General features: G+C 52.1%; 9 protein-coding genes across 9 annotated transcripts; 5 read left to right on the plus strand and 4 right to left on the minus strand.

Annotated features, from left to right (window-relative positions):
• Positions 1-158: 158 nt before the first annotated feature.
• On the plus strand, positions 159-1,930 carry N7446_002347 (DUF5102 domain-containing protein; the record flags this gene model as incomplete). Its single annotated transcript, XM_058511096.1, has 3 exons — positions 159-249; positions 308-1,158; positions 1,217-1,930. 3 exons carry the CDS (start codon positions 159-161, stop codon positions 1,928-1,930), a joined length of 1,656 nt encoding a protein of 551 aa, XP_058376632.1.
• Positions 1,931-2,482: 552 nt separating this feature from the next.
• Positions 2,483-5,845, minus strand: N7446_002348 (MIZ zinc finger domain protein; the record flags this gene model as incomplete). The annotated part of the gene is made up of 1 exon (XM_058511097.1): positions 2,483-5,845. The coding sequence occupies one exon, from the start codon at positions 5,843-5,845 to the stop codon at positions 2,483-2,485; it is 3,363 nt and encodes a 1,120-aa protein (XP_058376633.1).
• Positions 5,846-6,821: 976 nt separating this feature from the next.
• On the plus strand, positions 6,822-9,910 carry N7446_002349 (putative polarized growth protein (Boi2); the record flags this gene model as incomplete). Its single annotated transcript, XM_058511098.1, has 3 exons — positions 6,822-6,879; positions 6,964-7,107; positions 7,164-9,910. 3 exons carry the CDS (start codon positions 6,822-6,824, stop codon positions 9,908-9,910), a joined length of 2,949 nt encoding a protein of 982 aa, XP_058376634.1.
• A 688-nt stretch (positions 9,911-10,598) lies between these two features.
• On the plus strand, positions 10,599-12,485 carry N7446_002350 (uncharacterized protein; the record flags this gene model as incomplete). Its single annotated transcript, XM_058511099.1, has 1 exon — positions 10,599-12,485. One exon carries the CDS (start codon positions 10,599-10,601, stop codon positions 12,483-12,485), a length of 1,887 nt encoding a protein of 628 aa, XP_058376635.1.
• A 695-nt stretch (positions 12,486-13,180) lies between these two features.
• Positions 13,181-14,132, minus strand: N7446_002351 (60S ribosomal protein uL14; the record flags this gene model as incomplete). The annotated part of the gene is made up of 4 exons (XM_058511100.1): positions 13,181-13,213; positions 13,322-13,646; positions 13,898-13,948; positions 14,119-14,132. The coding sequence occupies 4 exons, from the start codon at positions 14,130-14,132 to the stop codon at positions 13,181-13,183; spliced, it is 423 nt and encodes a 140-aa protein (XP_058376636.1).
• Positions 14,133-14,746: 614 nt separating this feature from the next.
• Positions 14,747-16,830, minus strand: rpdA (histone deacetylase RPD3; the record flags this gene model as incomplete). Its single annotated transcript, XM_058511101.1, has 4 exons — positions 14,747-15,643; positions 15,693-16,234; positions 16,286-16,586; positions 16,648-16,830. 4 exons carry the CDS (start codon positions 16,828-16,830, stop codon positions 14,747-14,749), a joined length of 1,923 nt encoding a protein of 640 aa, XP_058376637.1.
• Positions 16,831-17,386: 556 nt separating this feature from the next.
• Positions 17,387-18,634, plus strand: N7446_002353 (proteasome regulatory particle lid subunit RPN11; the record flags this gene model as incomplete). Its single annotated transcript, XM_058511102.1, has 4 exons — positions 17,387-17,455; positions 17,590-17,843; positions 17,900-18,435; positions 18,486-18,634. The coding sequence occupies 4 exons, from the start codon at positions 17,387-17,389 to the stop codon at positions 18,632-18,634; spliced, it is 1,008 nt and encodes a 335-aa protein (XP_058376638.1).
• Positions 18,635-18,981: 347 nt separating this feature from the next.
• Positions 18,982-19,854, minus strand: N7446_002354 (uncharacterized protein; the record flags this gene model as incomplete). Its single annotated transcript, XM_058511103.1, has 1 exon — positions 18,982-19,854. One exon carries the CDS (start codon positions 19,852-19,854, stop codon positions 18,982-18,984), a length of 873 nt encoding a protein of 290 aa, XP_058376639.1.
• Positions 19,855-20,287: 433 nt separating this feature from the next.
• N7446_002355 (protein translocase subunit TIM50) lies at positions 20,288-21,949 on the plus strand (the record flags this gene model as incomplete). The annotated part of the gene is made up of 3 exons (XM_058511104.1): positions 20,288-20,539; positions 20,602-21,309; positions 21,359-21,949. The coding sequence occupies 3 exons, from the start codon at positions 20,288-20,290 to the stop codon at positions 21,947-21,949; spliced, it is 1,551 nt and encodes a 516-aa protein (XP_058376640.1).
• Positions 21,950-22,094: the final 145 nt, after the last annotated feature.

The following is a 22,094-nucleotide window of genomic DNA, read 5'->3' on the forward strand; positions in this document are numbered from 1 at the left end:
AATTACATGTGTGCCTGAGGCGGGCGTGTTCTGGACTCGCATCGATTACAGGGAAACGACGTCGTCACTCACGCTACGCACTGTGCATTGCATTTCAACCATTTTCTTCTCCCGTGTGCCCCTTCTTTCATGTTCATACCCTGAATCCAGCAGCAATAATGTCGGAGGGGCCGTCCGATTCGTCCAATGTGCATCTAGGGCCCCCCAGCAAGACTACTGAATTGCAAGACCCAGGAGCTGAGGACAACAGTAGGTCCTTGAGTATGCTTTGAGTATTTGGTGATATTTAACTAACAATCTCCTCCAGCAGCTTCAGAAAGCGGCGACGAATATTTCTCAGATGCCAGTGAAGGCCAGCCTCAGTACCTGTCAAGCCCACAATCCGGTCGCACTTCCCCTGTCCCGCGGACACGAGTCGAGAGGGTCGACAGCAGCGCCCAACATGGCGAGGTTCCCGGCACATCAGCATTCGAAAAGAGGGAGCAGGATGCAGTTCCCGACGAAATTGAAGTCGTTCCAGAGGGTGAAACTAGCTCAAACCATTCACCCGCGGGGTCAGATGAGGACCGAGCCTTAACCCCAGGAGGGTCGCCCATCCCGCGGACGGTGGTTGAGAAGGTGGACCCAGAAGAGGCCAGCCATGGTGAAGTGCCTGGCACATCAGCACATGAAAAGCGGCTTGCGGATGCTGTGCCCGACGTCGTAATAAAGGCATCCGACTCTAAGGACAGCCCAACGCCAGCACTTGACCCTATCCCCCCTGAGACCGATACAACTGTATCAGAAATTCCCGAGACACGACTAGAGCGAGTGGACTCAGTGCCTGCCGAGAAAGACACCCATCCACAAGCTCACCAGAGCTCACCAAGTGACCCATTACCGGATTCGGTAGAAACGGTCCCAGATGCCTCGACATCAACAGAAACCTTCTCTGCGAGCCACGACCCTTTACGGCAGGATGATATAGATGACGACGATTTTGGAGAACCAGAGCAAGGAGCGGATGACTTTGATGAATTTGTAGAAGAGCAGGATGACATGGGAGATGATGATTTTGGAGACTTTGACGACGGCTTCCAAGAGCCCAGCGCTGAAGACGCTGAAGCAGCTGCCACCGACGGAACAGCAACAACCCAACCTCCCTCCCTCCCATCAGTTGTACGTGCTTGAGCCCAACACTATTCACGCTCCCGACTAACCCTTGCAACCACGTCAGCCCCCTCTCATCGATTTCGACACCATCAAATCCACATCCGACCTCCTCACCTCCCTCCAGGGAACCCTAGACAACCTCCTCCCCGCCACTCAAGACCTAAGCACTCTCCTGCCCGTCGAATCAATCCCAGACTCAGCAGCAGTCTTCAGCACCGAGCGCTCCCTCTCACTATGGTCACAGCTCGTGGCCCCACCGCCCCTCCAACCCCAAAACTGGGTGAAATCTCGCATCCGCCGCCTATTTCTTGTATCCTTAGGCGTGCCCGTCGATCTAGACGAGATCCTCCCAGCCTCCAAACAGAAAAAGCTCATCCTCCCCTCTATCGACCTCGAGGGCTCAGGCGCAAAGAGCCCAACCTCCCGACCAACCAGCCAACCCGGAAAAGAAGGCGATGGCACAGCCGATAATGCCGAAAAAGGGCAAGCCTCCTCGCGCCAGAAACATACATCTACATCCCGTCGCGGTGCACCGCCGCCGCCTGAAATGGACCTTTCGGCTGTTCGCCGGCTGTGCGCGACCACAGACGCCGCGCTTAGCGGTCTTACTGACTTAGAGTTGGAATCGCATGTTAAGGAATTGGAGCAAGCCACGCAGCGGGCCAGTTCGGTGTTGGAGCACTGGCTCAAGCGGCGGGATGGGCTCGTCGGTGAAAAGGAGGCTTTCGAGGGCGTTATTGAGAACCTCGTTAGTCATGTGAGGAGAGTTAGGAAGTAGTGTTCCTCCTTTCTTTCTCCTGGGTACTTTTCGTATACTATCTAAATGCCCAATATAATACACTTTATGTATAATGCAATGTCGAGCGGAGAATGTCTTCGTTGAATGAGTATGGACCTTTCATTTCTATGGGCCTTATCAAGTAGATGTATATAGAATACGATGTTGCTAGAAAGGTTTTAGGCAAGCTAAGAATGTGCTGATTAAATTCTGCAAGAAGAGAAACTATTATGTGCAAAGGGTTGCATCTGCACGCCCTGAAAAGAGGAAAAAGTAGGAAGCAGGAAACATGGAAGCTAGCTATAACACCCGGTCTCTGAACGCCAGTAATGAGAAAATGCATTGGAAGGAACATGCGATAAAAGGGTATCTTTCTTTTCAAGTGTGTGCATGCAATAAAAGCTGAAACGCGTGGGAAGCATAAAGTGGGTGGGTAGGTAAGACAGGGGGCATAAGAGGTGACTCTATGCATCTGTCTTGCAGGAAATGATAGGCGCAAGAAGATAAACGAAGGGCGAGTGACCTGGCAATGGACCAAATAGCAGCATCCACTTAGTCCAGTTCGATGACGGTATGATCCTGCATCACAGAAGCCTGGGTCACAGGCGGACTGACTCCAATCTTGGGGCGTGGTCCCCCCTGGCCTTGGGGGTTTTCCATAGAATCAGCCTTGCGCTTCGTCGCGAGACGGGCCCGGTCAGCTGGAGAAGAAGGCTCGTCAGAGGCTTCCCTCAACGTCCACGAACCATCAGCCTTGAATTGGATTGCCTGGGCGCGGTCGAGTCGATTGGTGCGGGCGAGGTTGGCGTGCACGTCAGCGAGGAACTGGTCGATGACGAGAAACTGCGGACGAGCATCTTTCTTGCAGGTGGGACAGCGCCAATTCTCGATCATGGGCTTCTCGTCAGATTTGAACATTCTGGTTTTGATAAAGGTGTCGAGGTCGAAGCAGTCGAAATGAGTGCAGTTTCGGGACCGGGCTGGGATATCGAATATGCGGGCCATGAAGGGGTCCACAAGGCTGATTGTCAGGTTGTCGGTTACGACGGCCAAGTCGTCGTCGTCTAATGTTGGGGTGAGGCGCTTTTGGATGAGTGCCCGAGAGTCTGCGGCTGGGATGGGCCGTGCCATGCTTTTGAGTTGCTCGAAATCACTGATTCTGAGTATTTCCACGCCCATGGCATATCTTGAATTCTTGCACTCGTCTTGTCCCAGAAGCAGGGTGATCTTGATGGTGTTTCGGCCGGGGCGAATGTTCGCCGTGATATCTAGGGGGAGGTCTTTTCCGTTGTGAACTTTTCGACGTACGAACATCTCTTGGTCGTTGACGTGAATGTAGAGAACGCTGGGCCAATAAGTGCTTTCGTTAGGCCATTGCTCTGCACCGGAGGTGGGATTGCCAGGAAGGCGGATGGACCGCAACCGAAGAGTGTTACAACCAGGCCTGTAGGTCCAAATGGGACGTTGCCCTGGGTTTTGTGGAGTCATGTGTGGAAATGTTTGGTAGAACGTCTCCGGAACATCGAAGTTCCACTCGTACATCGGCACCTGAGGACTAATGATGGTCGTCGGTATAGCGCAACCGGCAAGGTAGCAAGACAAGTTGGTTTCAATCTCCTGTCCATCTGTCCCCTTGGTCAGCAGCTTTTTGATGGGATCGCGAAGATTCGCCTGATGTAAGCCGAGCCGCATTGGATTTGGATTAACCGTCATCGGCGCTCTATAATCAGGTGTTGGGAGAAAGTAAGAGATCGAAGGATCCCGTTGAAGAGTCTGAGCTGGTGTGATAGGTGCAGACGGCAAGGGCAGTTGTCTGTGTTGAAGGTGGGGTTGCGATGCAATCTGAGGGTGGGCAGAATTGATAGTGATGGAAGGTCTGAATGGTTGTGAGGGTGCAGCACTGAAAGAAAGAGGCGAGGGGTGTGTCAAAGGGACCGGAGCTCGAGGTATCTGGACTGGGGCCTGTGCAAAAGCTCCCATTCCCTGTGTCATTGCATGAGGCATCTGAGATGGGTGCAGTTGTTCACGACGCGCTGCCTGCGTCTGTATTTCATGAAGCTGGGGCTGCCGTCCTGGTGGATACAAGTAACCAGTCGATGGACTAGACTGCACTTGGGGGGAATTTGAGGCAGAATGATAGTACTCACCCACACCAGCTGCGCTCGCGGGTGGTTGGCTAGAGGCCGGATATCCAACGTAGGGTGATGAGACCGGCACAGTTTGTGGCATGGTCTGACCCAGAAGTTTAGGGTGTGGGGAATTGGGGTAATGGACCTGCGTTGCTTGTGTCACCTGTGGTGAATGACATACCTGAGGCGATTGAGCTACCTGAGGTGACTGAACTACCTGGGGTGACTGAGACTGGTCTACCTGGGCTACCTGGGGTGATTGAGGCGGTGCATGGAGTTTGGGAAACTTGAGATACTCCCGATTCAAGTGTTGACGGAGGGTCCGCCTGCTCGTCTCGGTAACCCGACCGTCTAGAAGCCCCGTGTATGATGCCCAGTCATTCCAGAACAACTGCAAGAGCTTTTTGATATATTGCTCTTCATAGAGTCCCCGCGAAATACACATGAACATCACCGCCATCAAGACCGGAGAGTCGACTGTGAACTTTGTCCGGAGCTCATCCACCAGGGGTGGACGAAGGGCCCAGGTATATATACCCTCCCATTCACCTGCTAGACGCTTTAAGAATAGTGGAACCTTAGCGACTGCCTTGTAATACCACGGTTGTGAGATTAAGGTCTGAGGAGACGCTGGGAAATGGGAAAACCCGAAGGTCACTGCATAATCCATCTTTTCATTGTCTTCTAGAAGACGTGCGAGCATGCGAATTCCTGCCTCGGGTGCTCCAAGAAAACCTAGGGTCGTTGGATCAATGCTAGATCGGCAGAACAACTGATGCACCGCCAGATAAAAGGTGTCTTTTTTTTGGATAGCTTGGCGCAGTAGATCAACTCGAGGTAGACCCACGTTCGCAGTGAGCACTTTTTTCTGGTTCAACTCAGATACCAGAGTGTCCAACTGTGTCGACCAGAGTTCCCACTGTCCGTCGTCTGGAACGGGGTTTACAAGGGATGGTCCAGCATCTTGCGGGTGCCCGCCGGGAGATGGCCCTGATGGTTGCTGTGTGGCTTGGGGATTTGTATCACGCTGGGCTCCCACCAAAGGACTCTGGGCTGTGGACTGGCCTTGGGCAGATCCGTTCGGAGGTAGGGCCGAGGTATCTTGTTCCTCATTTCCACGCTGCCTGTTAGCACTGGACCCCGTAGTTTGTGTACCATGCGGGTTTGTATCCCGCTGAGCTTCCACCAAAGGACTCAGAGGTCTGGGCTGGAAGTATTCGTCCGAGGGCAGGGTTGAGGGCGTGCCTTGCCCACTCCCACGCTGTCCATCAGAACCTGGTCCTGTCGTCGGTGTGCCATGCGGGTTTGCAGCACGCTGGGCTCCCACCACCGGATTCTGAGTTCTAGATTGGGGCCGGGAGACTCCTACCGTAGGCAGGGTCGCTGCCATGTGTTCCTCATTTCCACGCTGTGTCTGTTGCCCAGTGGGGGGATGTACGATCCCATCGGAGCCAACTGGGCTGGGGTGAGAATTTGTACTTGGCACTGGCGAAGGGAAAGCCGTCACTCGTGGCGGATCGGGTTTTTTTGCGTTGACAGCCGTGAATCCGGAACGGGGGAAAGGCAGGGTGTCACCCGTAGCAGGGGACATCAAGGGCTCGGCACGTGGAGGCTGAGAGCCTGTAGGAATATCAACGTTGGATGGTTGTCGCGCGCGTATCTGACCCGAGCCCTCCGGACCCATCCAATTCCTCCGCACGCCCCCCAAGAACAAACTCGCGGTCGTGTTGGATTGTCCGATGTTGTCAGCACGAGGAGCGTGCGCTCGGTGAGTTTTTGGCGACATGATTTACCATCGTTGGATATTTGTAGGAGGGCAGGTCTCTTATACGGGACCGTTGTTTGCTCAGGCAACAAAGACTTAAGCGCCGGTGATATATCCTTGCAGTGTGAAAAGAGGAAGAGGAACAAGATTACGAAATTACCGTTAAGACACAGCTAGCTTACCTTGGTACCTGTGAACAAACCTTGGATGGAAAATCTAAGGGCGTTACTAAGTTATGGAGTTATGTTCATAAGAAGTAGTGACTCGTAACTGCGAACTTGGTAAGTTATTGTAAGTTATTTGTTTGCCGCACATTTGCAAGTAATTTGGGCACATAATAGCGTTAGTACTTTATTTAGTACTTTGTGCAGTTATCAGGGAGGGAATGGCCGGATTCATCGTGACGAGAACAGAGAAATAAGCCGATGCATATACAATTAAGTGGCAACCTTACTAGTACCTCAGATGTAGCTCGGAATACTGCTGTTAATTAAACTAATGTTAACTACTGCAATTACAGGGAAGACAACGACTCATTCGTATCTTACTTGTGCCACCCTCAGCCGTGGATGAATTTAAGCGTCCAGACTCTTTGACGACCGCACACGTCACTTCATTTTCGCCTCTTCTTTTTCTCTCCTTTTCATACTTCTGTTTGTGTCCCCTTTCCATTGGATTGAATTCTTAGATTATTTTGGTCTGATAGATCCAAGGCCTCGAGTGTTGGCATCGAGCAAGCATTGAGCAAGCATCGAGGTTCGTGCTCCCCGAGCCCCGCCAGCGTTTAATAACCTAATCCCCGAATGCGCTAGATTCCTCGACCTCAACATTCTCTCCCCTTTCCCACATTGCTCTAAGATTCCACGTCTGTTCCCGGTATCTCATCTGTTTTCCCGCGAGGGCGCTCGCGCCCGTTTTGCGACATTCGACCTTAATCTCGCCTCGCCTTATCTTCCGAGCTCACTCGCGCGATCGGAGAATCGACACACATTAAGAAATGGTTACTATGGGACCGCCCCGGGGCCTGAGCCCCGGTGATATGCTGGAAGTCATTCGTAAGTGACGTCTTGTGCGACGACGGCGCGCACGCGCCCAGTCTCTCGCTTGCCTCAGAGGGGCGCGCTAACCCTCGGATCTAGATGGCTTCAATGGACGGGGAGAAGATGAACTGGTCATGGCACCGCGTGATCGGATTGAATTGGTGGAGTTGGACGACGAGTTTGGCGATGCGTGGTACCTGGGCAAAAATCTGAGCACGGGGAAAACAGGTCTTTTTCCGGCCAGTATGTGCATGATTGAGCGTGAATCGTGGAGAAGCGAAAGCTAACATGCGCGACAGACTTCACCAAAGCGTGCACTCCTAAGAAGAGCCTGGCCGAATCGCCCGTGCTTTTAGAATCACCGGCGCAATTGGAATTTGCGAGCGCGACAGATTCATCATTCGCCTCGATGGGGAGTGGGCAGTCCACTCCTCAAGCCTCACGACATGTGAGCACCGCCGATATGCAATCGCCGCAACTTGATTCTCCCACCCAACAACGATCCGCCTCATCTCCGCTGCCTCGGCCCAGCCTGGCAGCCGACATCCAGCAAGCGTTCCGCAGCCCTATCGGCAATCACGTGAATGGGGAAGAAAGCCCAGTGATGAATGAGACGTTGAGCGTCATCGATGAACACATTACGGATATGAACACCCCGCGCCATAGTGTATCGACTCAAGACCACAAGCCCATCAATGATTCAGGAAGCGAGTATAGCAGCCATCTTGATCATCGGGCTTCTTATATCAATGGACAGGAGACTGATGATGAAGAGAGGAACCTTCCCAGTGAGCAGCAAGTGCGGAAATGGGGTCAAGCAGAAACTGCCAGACACTTGCGTGCGCTCGGTATTGATTCCAACCACTGTGATATCTTTGAAGAGCAGGAAATCACGGGAGATGTTCTTCTTGACATGGATCAGGATTTCATTTTTATGAAGGAATTCGAGTTCGGTGTCATGGGCAGACGCCTGAAAACATGGCACAAGATCAAAGCCTTCCAAGAGGATATTAAGGGCTTTGGTCAACAGCAAGGCCAAAGAGGCTCCGTCTCGAGCATCTCGGGCCCTCCGGAGGAGCGCTCGTTGTCTCGCGCGGGACACACTGGCCCACTTCTCCCCCGGATTCCAACGCTGTCAGAAAAGCACGGCTCAGGGTATCAACATCCGCGGGCCACTGCTCCGACACAGCACCCACGACTGGCGAGCAATAATAGCTCGCCTATAACTCCTCCATACAGCCATGACTCCCCGAGGAGAATTTCTGCGGCATCAATTCGTGATCTTAATCATACGCGTCGTCATTCGTCCATCGACGCCACCCATCGTGGCATGCCCGATGGTTTCAGTGCTCATCATCAAAAGAAGCCATCGTTTGACCGTTCTTGGACTCTCAATTCCGGTTCGCAGACAATGCCCGCTCGCCCAGGAACATCCTTGGGTACTTCAGGCTTTCGAGGACCGCTGACTACCGACTCGGGCTCGTATACCAATTCTTACACCACCACCCCTGATCAGATTGATGACTTGGATCGGGGTTACTTCTCGGGGACCGAAGTTGACAGTCGCCGGAATCGTCGCGTTCTACAAAAACGCAGTTCTACCAATGGCAGCGTGGGCCATTCACGAAAGTCGAGCTATGCTGACGAACCGTATCGGGTCAAAACCGCCGGAAAGCGCCACTCTCGTATTGGCAGTGCTGATTCAATCCGCGACGCAGCAAAGCATGTTTCCCCTGCTGCTCAAGCTTACCATGGCACGCCACCGAAGAGTCGACTGCGAAGCTTGAGCACTCGTGTCTCGGGAAGTGGAACCAGCTCCCAGTCTCCAGCTACTGAAGGCAAGACAGGCGGATTCTTCGCCAACTTTGCCCCTCGGAGCAAGACTGATTCCGACGGTAGTGCTCGCTCCTCTACATCTCAGTTCCAACCATTGAAGAATGCCGGCCCCAAGTTCCGGCGGGCAATGGGCCTTCGTGCTATCTCCGATGTTGTTGGAAAGAAAATTGACACCTCTGCGCCTGTCTCGCCGCGCGAATACGACCCCACTTCCGCGCGCACCGGATCCACGACTCCATCGGCGACGTCGAAGAGCTCGGAACGGCATAGCACAGATGGGTCTGGCAAGGTGACTGACCCCAACGGATTCCAAATTCGCCCTCGGACCGTCAAGTCCAAGAAAGAAACCAGCGCCTATACTCGCGGTCTTGAGAAGAAGACCCCAGAGGAGCAGATGGATGGCTGTGAATATAGTGGATGGATGAAGAAGCGATCTTCCAACTTGATGACGACTTGGAAGCCCCGTCTGTTTGTCCTCCGTGGTCGTCGCTTGTCCTACTATTATTCCGAGGACGATACCGAGGAAAGAGGCTTGATTGACATCACCGCCCACCGCGTCCTCCGAGCGGACCAAGATCCTATAATTGCCCTGCATGCGACTATCACCGGCTCAACCGCACTGCCTGCCAACGCCAATGCCAGCAACACCGCTGAAGACGGCACCAATGGCACGAAGCTCATCTCCCCCTCGGTAATTCAGTCCCTCACCAACAAGGACGGCAGTGGACCGTTCTTCTTCAAACTCGTGCCTCCCAAGACAAACAACTCGCGCACCGTGCAATTCACCAAGCCCGCCACCCACTACTTCCAAGTCGATAATGTCCAGCAAGGTCGCTTGTGGATGGCTGCCCTGATGAAAGCAACCATCGAGCGCGATCTGGGCCAGGCCGTGGAAAGCACCAACAAGCAAAAGACCATAAGTCTGAAACAAGCCCAAGCCATGAACCAGCGGCCGCCAGAGCTGATGTCCGCTTCCTCTAAAGCCAAAGCAGAGCAAACAATCGATGAGGAAGAGGAAGAGACTGGCCTACAGATCGATGGCCTCAACCTGTCCAACGCCCAGTCCTCCGATGCCAACTCGTTCGAAGACGCCAAGGTCAGCCTGGACGAGCCTGATCAGAATGGCACTGATAAACCCCCACTGGATCGCCTTGGAGACCTGGGTTCTCCCATGCTCCCCGATCCCCTGGCCAAGGCGGAATCCAAGTGAATACGTTTTTACTCGATTCTATTTTCTTTGTGATCTTTCTTGCATTTATGTCATTTGACAGCTATTTCTTGCTATTTACCTAACCTACCCTACCCCCTTGATGCTCTGCTTTTGTCATTTCTCGCTTTATGTTTCCCTTTTGCTGGCGTTCGATGTGATATACCCCTCGCTCAGACTTCTTCCTCTTCTTTGACTCGGGTCACTTTCCCTAGCGGGTACTTTGGCCACGAGGGATGTGCGATTATACGATTGATTTGCTTATGGATACGAAGTTGAGTTTGTGCTGGCTTGGTAGTGAGCGTCTTCTTTGCCCTAATTACGTATTTTGTAGATATATTGCCCTAATAGTATCATTTTCGGTCCTATATTCTCTTTCTAGGTGATTTTGCGCCGCCGGGCTGAGGAGTATACTTGAGAGGTATAAGGATGTTGATCACGCATATTTCAAGCATTTTTCTAGAGAATGCAATATTATCAAATATTGAATCACTCAATGCTGCTCTGAAATACCTTTCGAAGATCTTCGGCCCTTGCATGTTTATAGTGTCGCGTTATCGTTATCGATCAGCCATGTCACTCCAATTTGTTCCCTTCTCCTTTCCTCTCCAACCTCCTGTCTATTGTCCACGATGCTGTATATGTTCTTATAACATTATTATCCTTTACTGTCATTTTAATAAAACCCCCCATGTCCCTCCGGTGGCTGCTGTCGCGCACACTTGCGATCCTCCTCCCACTCACAGTCACCGCCACTGTTTACCTCTATTTCTACCCAGTCTTCGACGGCTGCGCCTTTCCTCTACCAAGATCTCACGCCTCTGAATCGGAACCAAAGTCATCAATAAGACAATTCCACCAAAACGCCGTTCTAAACACCTTCCTCCAACACCTCGGCATCTCACCCTCAACCCCAGACCCAAGCACCGAACCGGCGATCTTCAGACTCCTAGTCCTCGCAGACCCCCAATTAGAAGGCGACACCTCCCTCCCATTCCCGGAATATGAACTATACCCACGCATACAAACCCACTGGCGAGCCGTCCAAGAAGCAATCGGCAATGCAACCACAACCACCCCCAAAACTTCATTTGCACAAGCCCTCCTAAACGAAACCGTCCTTTCAAACATAACAACCAGCCTGCGCGAACTAGCAACAGAAGATATCCCACGCGCCTTCAAATCCGCCCTGAAACGCCTCGACCTCTTCGGAAACGACTTCTACCTCGCGCACATCTACCGCACGCTATTCTGGTGGACGCGCCCAACACATACAACCGTCCTCGGCGATCTGGTGGGCAGCCAATGGATTTCGAATGAGGAGTTCGCTTGGCGCGGATACCGGTATTGGAATCGTGTGTTCCATGGCGGAGAGCGCGTGGACGATAACCTCACGCGGACTGGTGCTGTTGGTGCGAGTAGTAAGGATAAAGCTGCGCCGCCGGTGGAATTGCTAGGTGTGGATGCGGACCCGGCTTGGGCGAGGCGGGTTATTAACATTGCTGGTAACCATGATATTGGCTACGCGGGTGATATCGACGAGGCGCGCATGGAACGTTTCGAGCGTGTGTTTGGTCGTGCGAATTGGGATGTCCGTTTTGAACATTCTCCTGTGAATGTATCAGTCTCGGCTGGAGAGGGTTCCTCCTCTTCTGCGCGGGAATCGGTTGTTACGCCTACTCTGCATCTGATCAACCTCAATTCTCTCATGTTTGATACTCCCGCGCTCTCTTCAGTTGTTCAAGACCGGACTTATGCTTATCTGAACGAGCTGATTTCTCACCGGCTTGCGCCAGTTGAGGACCGGTCAGCGTTTACACTTCTTCTGACGCATTTGCCTCTCCATAAACAAGATGGCATCTGCACTGACGGTCCTTACTTCTCGTTCCACGAGTCCGAAGATGATGACGGTCCCGATGGAGTCCCCCGTTGGCGTGAAAGCGGTCTCAAGGAGCAGAACCATATCAGTGATACACTCAGCGCTGGCGGTATCCTGCAGGGTATCTTTGGAATGAGTGGCGATGAGCGTGCACCTCTCGGTGGACAAGGTCGGAATGGGCTTATTCTTACGGGGCATGATCACACTGGCTGTGATGCTGTTCATTATGTCAATCGTACTTCCAAGGAAGTAGGTGATGACCAAGAGCAAAAAGAGGAGGATCAGAGTACCAATAGTCCTTCTCAGTCTTGGAAGTGGGCTGCCAAACGCTATGAGGAGAACCAGCAGATCAACAGTCCTTCTATTCGGGAGGTGACTCTTCGCTCGATGATGGGTGAGTTTGGCGGTAATGCCGGTCTCCTCTCGGCGTGGTATGATCAGGCTGTTGGCGAGTGGAGCTACGAGATCACTATGTGTCCTGCCGGGGTACAGCATATCTGGTGGGCTGTCCATGTTCTTGTGCTTGTGACGCTTGGTGTCGCGCTGGTTTGGTTCCTACTTGGATTTGTTGCCTTTGGTAATGATGGAGCGAGAACAGATGCTCGTTCGCAATCTGACAGGAAGGAGCAGAAGCTGCGTCCGCAGGAGTCTTCAAATGTACAGTCGGAAGAGCCGAAGACAAGAGGACAGAAGAAATAGTTGATTGGTGAGCTTGTAGATATGTTTTGGTTTACTGTATCAATATCACCATTATTAGACCCATGGAGTAAAATATACTTTGTCGTGGATATGTATCGTGTTGCATCTAGGCCTTGTCCAACATATATTTGCAAGACCTGTGTTATAAATTAGGGCAAGTCACACAGTATAAATGTTGACAGACCAGGTCATGGTAAGCCAAGTACAAACTACAATACGTCCATATCTACAATCTACGACAGGACAGGTACATCGCCATTTGGTAGTCATATCAGAGTTCATAAATCTGCTCGATCCCAAGAACAACGAAAACAACCACACACAAAGGACCAAAAAAACCAAGCAACAAGCCGGTTTCTCTCTAAGCGAAGATTGTCAAGCAGCCGACGTCTCTCGAATGAAGATAAAGATGCGCAAAGGAAGACTAGGCAATTGAAAAAGTGATATGATTTTTTTCAAAAGTAATACTTCCGAGGTCGCCAGTAAAGGGAGAGAGGGGGAGGGAGAAAACACGAAGATGGAAGGAATAAAACCGGCTTGAAAATAAACACAGTTGGATTTCGTCGTCAAAATGGACACCACCTGTCCACTATCCCATTTTAATCCTATGGTCTCATATGCACCGCGTTCCAGGTCCCGAACAGATTTGAGGTTTGGTATCGTTCTTTTTCTTTAAAATTCGGCTTTTGCTCTCTTTACATGACGACACCAGAGTTGGAGGCAATACGCTGTCAGATAGGTTAGCTTGATGGTCTGATGGGAGGGAATGGTGCATGACAAGGTAACGGATAGATATGATCCATTTCCAAGCAGCAGATAAATGGGTGTGAACGTACAGGCCAAAGCTCAGCAGCCTCCTTTCCGACGGGACCGGTGATGGCGGAACCCTTCATCTCACCCTTGGCGTTGACGATAACACCTGCGTTGTCCTCGAAGTACAGGTAGATACCGTCGGGGCGGCGCCAGGGCTTGCTCTGGCGGACAACGACAGCGGGCATAACCTTCTTACGGAGCTCAGGCTTTCCCTTCTTGACGGTGGCCATGACCATGTCACCAACACCGGCGGCGGGGAGACGGTTCAGGCGGGCACCGATACCCTTGACGGAGATGATGTACAAGTTGCGAGCACCGGAGTTGTCGCAGCAGTTCATCACGGCGCCACTATTCGACGAAAAGGGATCCGTTAGTGTTCTGTTTCTCTTCCATTATTGTTGTGCCGTGTTCCCCATGCTGAATGGAAACTGTGGGATAGAGATCCAATTTTTTTTTGGTTTCCTCGATGTCCGCCGGTCTTTGGTTTCTGTCGATGCTGGTTGTATCGAAACATATTGATCGACGAGACGACTGTGGGATCCGGCGGACATGGAAGCGCATTCGAGATACACTAGACGATAAGAAATTTGAAGACGTACCAGGGCAGACCGAGAGTCATCTTCAGCTTGTTGCCGGCGGCACCGCCACGACTATTCAACCGTTAGCAAGACCGTTCTTTTCTGCCGTGTTCGTTTCCATCCTGGCGCCATTCTATCCTCTCGACACAAGGTGGATGTCCAACAAATTTTCGATCTTCCCCGCAGGATTGTGTCGTTCGGAATCGAATGGATCCAAGGAATGAAGTTGCTGGTAAACTCACCCTCTCTTAGACATGATGGCTAGGTATCACGGGGACGAAGTTGGGTGAAAAGGGTTGGCGACAAGAGGTCGAGAGTTCCGGACGACGAGGTTCCAAACTGGAGGTGTGCTTTCTCGCTTAGTGGGCAAAGTGCGTAAAATCTTGGCGCTGCTGTTTGATTGGTGGGCTGGCTCCATCGCCGTGCCCTAATGCTAACCCAATTTGGGCTAGCGGCAACTACCGTCTTTCGGCCTCAGGCACCAATAACATCTTTATCCCTTTAACTTTAGAGCTAATGTACTCTACTATGAGCATGGCGACTGTTTTGGAATATTTCACTCGTCATATTGCATTCATAAAGGTCAGGGGGAAATAAAATAAAAAACAGACACGGGGAAACGATCAAGATAAAACAATTCCTTCTCAAAGTTGAGCTGCCATTGTAGAAGCAGCCCGCTAAACAAAGTCAACACTTTCCATGAAGACGTGTAATGTGAGATGCTCAATCCAATTCAACCCGATTGCCATTCCGCCACGAGTGATGATGCCCCCAGTGTCAAGCAAGATGCGAGCACGCTGTAAACCGATAACACCTTCTGCCATTGTCCGTTGCGCCAGATCCGATATTGTCATCTTGTATCACAGCTTATTACTCCTCTTTCTTGAGATCTTCGGTAGATGCTGGTTTCTCCTCCTTGGTAGCGTTGGTGTCCGCAGCGGGCGCAGAAGCCTCGGCTGAGGGCACCTCGGCCTTCTCACTGGTAGGCTCGGCAGCCTGCCTTAGAGGAGATTGAATTCGGGCAGGGGAAGGGGTGGAGCCCTGAGCGGGAGAAGTTTCCTCGGTCTTCTTACTATCACCCTCAACTGGTGCCTGCTCCGAGGCAGTAGGTCCGGCGACAGCATCTTCCATCATTGTATCTTCGTCATTAAGCGCAGGGGACTGGAGCTGGGATGTAGTCGAGGCTCCTTGTTCCTCAGTCTCTAACATCATACGATCAGCATCAGTCGCAGGAGTATCCTCTGCTCGAGGGGCAGTGGAAGTCGCCTCGGGCTCCGTTCGGGGAACATCAGCCATCTGCGCATCAAGCGTGGAATCCATTTCACCTTCGGCTGCAGACGAGGCGTCTTGTGGGGTGGCCATGCCACTGTCTAGCCCGGAGTCCGGCTCAAGGTTACGGTAGTTGACCTGGTTGCGGCGGCGAATGGCACCTGGCTGACGACGAACGCCGTTGGCAGCGTTCTCCTCTTCGTCCTCGCTGTCGCTCAGCTCACCAGCCTTCTCGGTGTATTGATCAAAGCGTCGTTGGGTAAACCGCTTGTCTTTGTTCTCATCTTCATCAAGGTCATCCATAACGTCATCGGCCTCGTCGTCCATACCGTCCAAGATCGGGTTCCGTGGCACATCTGTCATCTGAACTGAAGGAGCAAATGCCGTGCGCTTGAGATTCTCGACGACCTGATTGCGAATCTTATCGAGATATTCTTTGGTGTTCGCATTGTCCATATTGGAGGGCCGGACATCAAGCTCATAATCAGGTGCAAAGTACTAAGCTTGGTTAGCATCAACTCGTCCATAACAGGAAATTTTCTCTTACCTCGTAATAATCGTTGTAGGGCAGCTCCGATTCAAGACCTTCTCCAACCAGAATACCCGTCTCATAAGCCCATGTGCGTGCCACGTTACGCATGGTGTAGCCACCGCCGCCAAGAATCAAGGTTGGTAGATCAAAGCTCTTGATGAAGTTGACGCAGTTGGCGTGTCCACGCATACTCAAGTTGAAGCAGCCCAGACGATCACCGGAGAGACTGTCACCACCGCACTGCAGGACCACTGCCTCCGGGCGGTACCACTCCATAACACTCTTAATGACAGGCTCAAAGATGCTCTTGTACGAGGTGTCATTAATACCATCGCGAAGAGGGAAGTTGACTGCATAATGCTTGCCCTGGCCGACACCGATGTCGCGGAGCTCACCGGTACCCGGGAAGTACTCGCCATACTTGTGGAAAGAAACCGTCATGACACGATCAGTCGTGTAGAAGGCCTCTTCGACGCCATCGCCGTGGTGAACATCAATATCGACATAAAGAACACGCTGCTTGAAACGCAGCAGCTCAAGAATTCCGAGAACAATATCTGCCAGGTGTTAGTCCAATTACAAGGGCATATTAACTTCAAACATCTTACCATTGACGTAACAGAAGCCACTTGCTTCACTCTTCTTGGCGTGGTGCAGACCACCAGCCCAGTTAACAGCAACATCGCACTTGTTGCGGTTCAGTCGTGCAGCACCTTCCATACTGCCCCCAGCGCTAATTCCGCAGAACTCAAACAGACCGTCGAAGACGGGGCAATCGTCACCCACGTTGTACCGGCTTTGTTCTTTTGAAAATTGATCCATGTTATCTGGCGTAACCTTGGAGAGGAAATCGATGTACTCGTCGGTGTGGAATTGGGTCATTTCATACTTTGACGCAGGTTTGGCGCGCTGGGATATTTGCGCGTTAGCAAGGATAAGACAGTTAAGTAGAATAAGAGGTAAGACTCACGTAGATCTCCATCTTCTTGTAGAGACCATAGTTCATAACCAGGCTGTGTGTCATACGAATGCGATGGGGCTTCATGGGGTGGCCCGAAACGTAGGCATAGTTGCCCACATCAGAGTCGTAGAAGTAGGCGACCTTCTTGTTCTTGGACCCGAGGAGGCCATTGGAGATAGGTTCCGCAGCCATGTCGCAAGATGACCGAGAAATAATCAGAGAGTTGAGAGGCGGGTTTCGAGAAATGCAGGATTTGGAGAATGGGGTAGGAAGGTAGGAAGTATGCGGTTAGGAGAATTGAAGGCGCAATGCGGAGATACTCCCAAGAGAGCAGATTGCAAAACGGCACCCGGTCACCGGAACAAGGTGAATAGTAGACAGCAGGACTAAACACAAAGGTAAGCCAATTCTGTCATAGTCGAACTCGGCAAGTGATGGGGAGAGACAGAGAGAATCACCGCGTGGGAAGGAGCCAAAGCCGACAGAAACCCTCACCGCCTTCGTCAGGCAAAGCTACCACTGCTTGCTCATCATCGACACGTCTCCGACACTTTCCTATCTTTCTGGCTTCTGGTGAATATTGCAACATCCGTCTAGTCTTCACTAGTTCTATTTAAGAGTTCTCCCCCCAAAGAGTCTTTACCAGTTCAAGCCGCCGAAGAAACTCGACCGCCCCGGAGCTTCCAACTAGGAAGCTACGTCTTGTCCTCTCGTTTCATCAAGTCTTGTCCGGTCTTACTTAGAAACCATGGATCGCCTTAACCGGATGCTCCAGGCTGCCCAGGGCATGGGCATGGGTGGTGGTGCCCCGGGTGGTGTAAGTCAGACGATTACCCCGATCTCGCTAAGTGTCTATCTTTTGAAGCTCCTTGTTGGGCCGCATCATTGTCGCAGAATCAGCTTTACCCTCAATGCACTTAAGCCACGCAGTACTAATGGGTTTTATTCTAGGACACACCGAACCTGATTGATAACTCCGAAACTGTCCACATCTCTTCCCTGGCTCTGCTCAAGATGCTACGACACGGCCGTGCAGGTGTTCCAATGGAAGTCATGGGTCTGATGCTAGGCGAGTTCGTCGATGAGTACACAGTTCGGGTTGTGGATGTTTTTGCCATGCCCCAGAGCGGTACTGGTGTCAGTGTTGAGGCCGTGGACCCTGTGTTCCAGACCAAGATGATGGAGATGCTCCGGCAAACGGGACGGTAAGTTATCAACACCAATCATTGGATTATACGGCGCTAATTTAATACCTGCACAGGCCAGAAACTGTTGTTGGCTGGTACCACTCGCATCCTGGTTTCGGCTGCTGGCTCTCCTCGGTCGATATCAACACTCAGCAGTCCTTCGAACAGCTCACACCTCGTGCCGTTGCCGTTGTCGTCGATCCCATCCAATCAGTGAAGGGTAAGGTCGTCATTGATGCGTTCCGTCTCATCCAGCCTCAAACCGTGGTCATGGGCCAGGAGCCCCGCCAGACCACATCCAACTTGGGTCACCTCAACAAGCCTTCGATTCAGGCTCTCATTCACGGCCTCAACCGCCACTACTACAGCATTGCGATCGATTACCGCAAGACAGGATTGGAGGAGAACATGTTGATGAACCTCCATAAGCACGTATGGACCGAGGCCTTGGACATGAGTGACTTCCACGAGGAGGGTCAGCACAACGTGGAGCGCATGAAGCAGCTTGTTCTCCTTGCCGAGGGCTATGAAAAGCGCATCAAAGAAGAGACCGAGCTGAGTAAGGATCAGCTGAAGACAAGATATGTCGGCAAGGTCGACCCCAAGAAGCGTAAGTCCCCGTGTCATAACTACTGTGACCAAATAACTAACACTTTCTAGACATCGAGGACGTGAGTCAACAGTTGATCGAAGATAACATTGTCGCCGTCTCGAGGCAGATGATTGACAAGGAAGCTTCCGTGGCCCGGCAATCATCGTCCAAAGACAACAGTAACGGTGCTGTCATGGAAGTGGACGAAGATCTCTAAAGGATTAGAAAGTGGACAAATGCTACAGAAACGCTCTAATTACGATATCTTGGTTTCCTTGGAGGACTGACTGCATGGGTTTATATGTACGAATTGCATGCCATTTGACCTAGCACACTATGTAGACCATCAATGAACGAAATCCACTCAAATGTCTCCAAGTAGGTAGCTTTTAATACTAGGTGGAACTTCTTTCTGTCATGTTGCAATTCTGTAATTCTTCCATCGTTAAGTCAAGGAGTATAGTCAGTTGCGCCGTTCTATTTAATCCATGTGCGCCACGCAATGTATATAAAAAAAGTCGTAAGCTAATATGTGATGTAGACAATTCCCGCTAATTCAGACTATCATGATTTCAAAGTGACAGTTTGAAGAGAGTTGGCCAAGCCCTCAATGGATTCAGGATGGTGAGCACGGAGTCCATCAAAGGCAGCATCTGCGTCATTATTGTCGTGTTTCTTGTGATGATCGTCGTCGTAATCCGTCCATCCTCTGTCAGGGCCCCAGAGGACCTTCTTCTGCGCATGCCGAGTTTCCGCAAGCAAGCGCGCCATCAAAGGCCCATTCTTCTCCACGGAGGGCCACGCATCGAATTCAACCTGGACCAAACCAGGTAGCCGTTCCAGTATCTTCTGCAGAAGTTGTCCGCAGAAGTCTGTATAGTAATCCTTGGAGATGCGGAAGCCCTCGAACACAGGGTGGGACGGGTCACACTGCACGAACACCTTGAGCGTGCGTGCAAGCTCCATGTCGTGTAACCCTAATCCCTGATTCACGATCCAGCTCCGCGGTGGCGCAGTCCAGCTTGATCCCACAATCAGCTCGATGGTTGTGATGGAAGGGCGGTGGCGACGGGGCAAGGCGCGGAGTGTGGGCATCTTCAAGAAATCCTGGACTGGAAATACTCGGAACGTCTGCGTCGAGTAGAAGTAGTGTGTGGCTTCATCGTGGACTTTCCGAGAGACGAGGAATAGGGCAACACGTTGTGAGGATGGCGACAATGGCTTGCTCTTCTTTGCGGAGGCTCCGACGTTGCCAGTGCGCTGTAATGCACTCTTCCGAGTTGGTGTGAATAGGACAAAATGGTAGATGCGTAGGCGGATCTCGGAGGGCAGCTCGAACAGAGGAAATGACCGTAGACGAGGAGGGAAATCTGGCTCAGCCTCGATATCTGAGAGTATTTCCTCCTCGAACTGGAGCTGCTTCTTCTTCAACCCCATGGCGGATGTGTATATTCTATGCGACAGGTCTAGATTTGGAGTTCATATTTCATCCCATTCTTTTATGGTAGGCAAGTTGAGCAAAAATGACAAAAAAGTTCAAAGAAAAAGGATTGTGTCCCACAATCGGAGCGCAGCTTCACTGGAGAAAACCTTTGCTGCGCTCTTGGTAAGTGGGATAGAAGAATATCTTCGTTTGTCTCCCCAGCTCATTCAACCCGGCATGCAGAGAGAATGTGCTTGATAGGTCAAATTATGTCTGGGTGAACTTTCTAATAGAGAAAAAGAAAAAGAGAAATCGCGAAGTCCGCGGCGATCGATATAAGCAAAGTGCGCAAGGGGATCGTGTCCGCTGCCGTACCGAATCGCGCCGACTTTTAACGGCAAACTGCTTCGATTACACCTACTACACTTGTTGTCTCCCACCTTCACAATGCTCAGTCGCGCCGTTCTGCCTCTGACGAGGCCAAACGTTCTCGCATCTGCCGTCCGGGCATCGACCCTGTCGGCGCGGTCCTCTCCATATGCCGCCTACAAGCTTTCCCCGGGTATCCAGCAACGGGCGAAGTCATCAAAAGCGAAGAAGACACCCCAGGCCCCGGCCCCGGAACCCAAGGAGTTTGCTGCCGAGCAGCCCGAGTTCGACACAAAGGCTGAGCCCAAGGCCGCCGAATCATCCGGCACTGTGAGATGACAATTGCATCCAAACATATGTCAAGAACACCCCTCTGACTCTCGTCCCTTTAGCCCGAACCCGAACAGACATCCCAGAAGCCTCTCCCCGATCTCACACAAGGTATCCCATCGACCCTGGCTGCTGAACTCGAAGGTCGCATGAAGAAGGGCCCATTGAACCTTACAGAAGACCCTACTCAGTCAGAAGAGTACAGCGAGGAAGGCAAAGGTGGTGGTGACATCCCCAAGGGCGGCTATGAGACATCCCTCGACCGCCGCAAGGCCCGCATGGCCAACATAATGTATGCCGCGATGCTGCTTGCCGGTGTCGCAGGAATGGGCTACCTGGGCCGCAACTGGGACACGGAAGAGGAGGAGCGGGTTCACCCCGAAACCCCATCAGGATGGGGCCTGGGTCTCTGGTACAACCGTATCAAGGCTCGCATGAGCGATCTCACCAGCTACTACAAGGACCCTGCTTTCCCCAAGCTTCTTCCGGATGAGGACCCCGAGATGCGTCAGCCCTACACTCTTGTGCTCAGTTTGGAGGATCTTCTGGTTCACAGCGAGTGGAGCCGTGAGCATGGATGGCGCGTAGCCAAGCGCCCTGGCGTCGACTACTTCCTCCGTTACCTGAACCAGTACTACGAACTCGTCCTTTTCACCAGTGTGCCCAGCATGATGGCCGACCAGGTCCTCCGCAAGCTGGACCCTTACCGTATCATCCGCTGGCCTCTGTTCCGTGAGGCTACCCGCTACAAGGATGGAGAATATATCAAGGTAAGCCGAATAGCCTCTCTAGGTAAGATGCAGTGCTGACTTTCTCAAGGATCTTGCCTACCTCAACCGTGACCTTTCCAAGGTGATTCTCCTCGACACAAAGGAGGAACACGCCCGCTACCAACCCGAGAACGCCATCATCCTAGACAAGTGGACCGGTGACCCGAAGGATAAGGAGCTTGTCGCCCTGATCCCCTTCCTGGAGTACCTCGCCGGCATGGGTGTCGAGGACGTGCGTACTGTGCTGAAGTCGTTTGACGGCAGCGCCATCCCGGCAGAGTTCGCCAAGCGCGAGAAGGCCATGCGTGAGCGCTTCGAGAAGGAGCTCGCAGAAGAGCGGAAGAAGAAGCCTAACCGCGGCCTGGGCAACTTCGCCTCCGCACTTGGCCTGAAGTCCGCCCGCACCCTGGACGGCGAGACAACCCCCTCGGAGGGTCTGGCTCAGGGCAAGATGCTCTGGGATCAGATCCGCGAGCGTGGCCAGAAGAACTACGAGATGGTCGAGGCTGAGATCCGTTTGAACGGTGAGAAGTGGCTGGCTGAGATGGCTGCTGAAGAGGAGAAGGCCCGTCAGGAGCAGATGCAGAGCATGAAGGGCTCTTTCGCTGGCATGTTCGGTGCTGGCTCTAAGGAGCAGTAATCGGCGCAAGCCACCTCTTCCTACGTGGGGCATCTAGCTTCCATCATCTCCCATTCTCCATCTTCTTCAGTATCTTCTTCCTTTTACTTCTTATTTACGGGCAAGGAGCAGGTCATTAGATGGTTCATGGGGTTCGTTCTGAGCA

This window comes from Penicillium canescens (genome assembly GCF_028828765.1).
Source record: "Penicillium canescens strain IBT 15451 chromosome Unknown utg000002l_segment0_segment0, whole genome shotgun sequence".
Taxonomy (NCBI): Eukaryota; Fungi; Ascomycota; class Eurotiomycetes; order Eurotiales; family Aspergillaceae; genus Penicillium; species Penicillium canescens.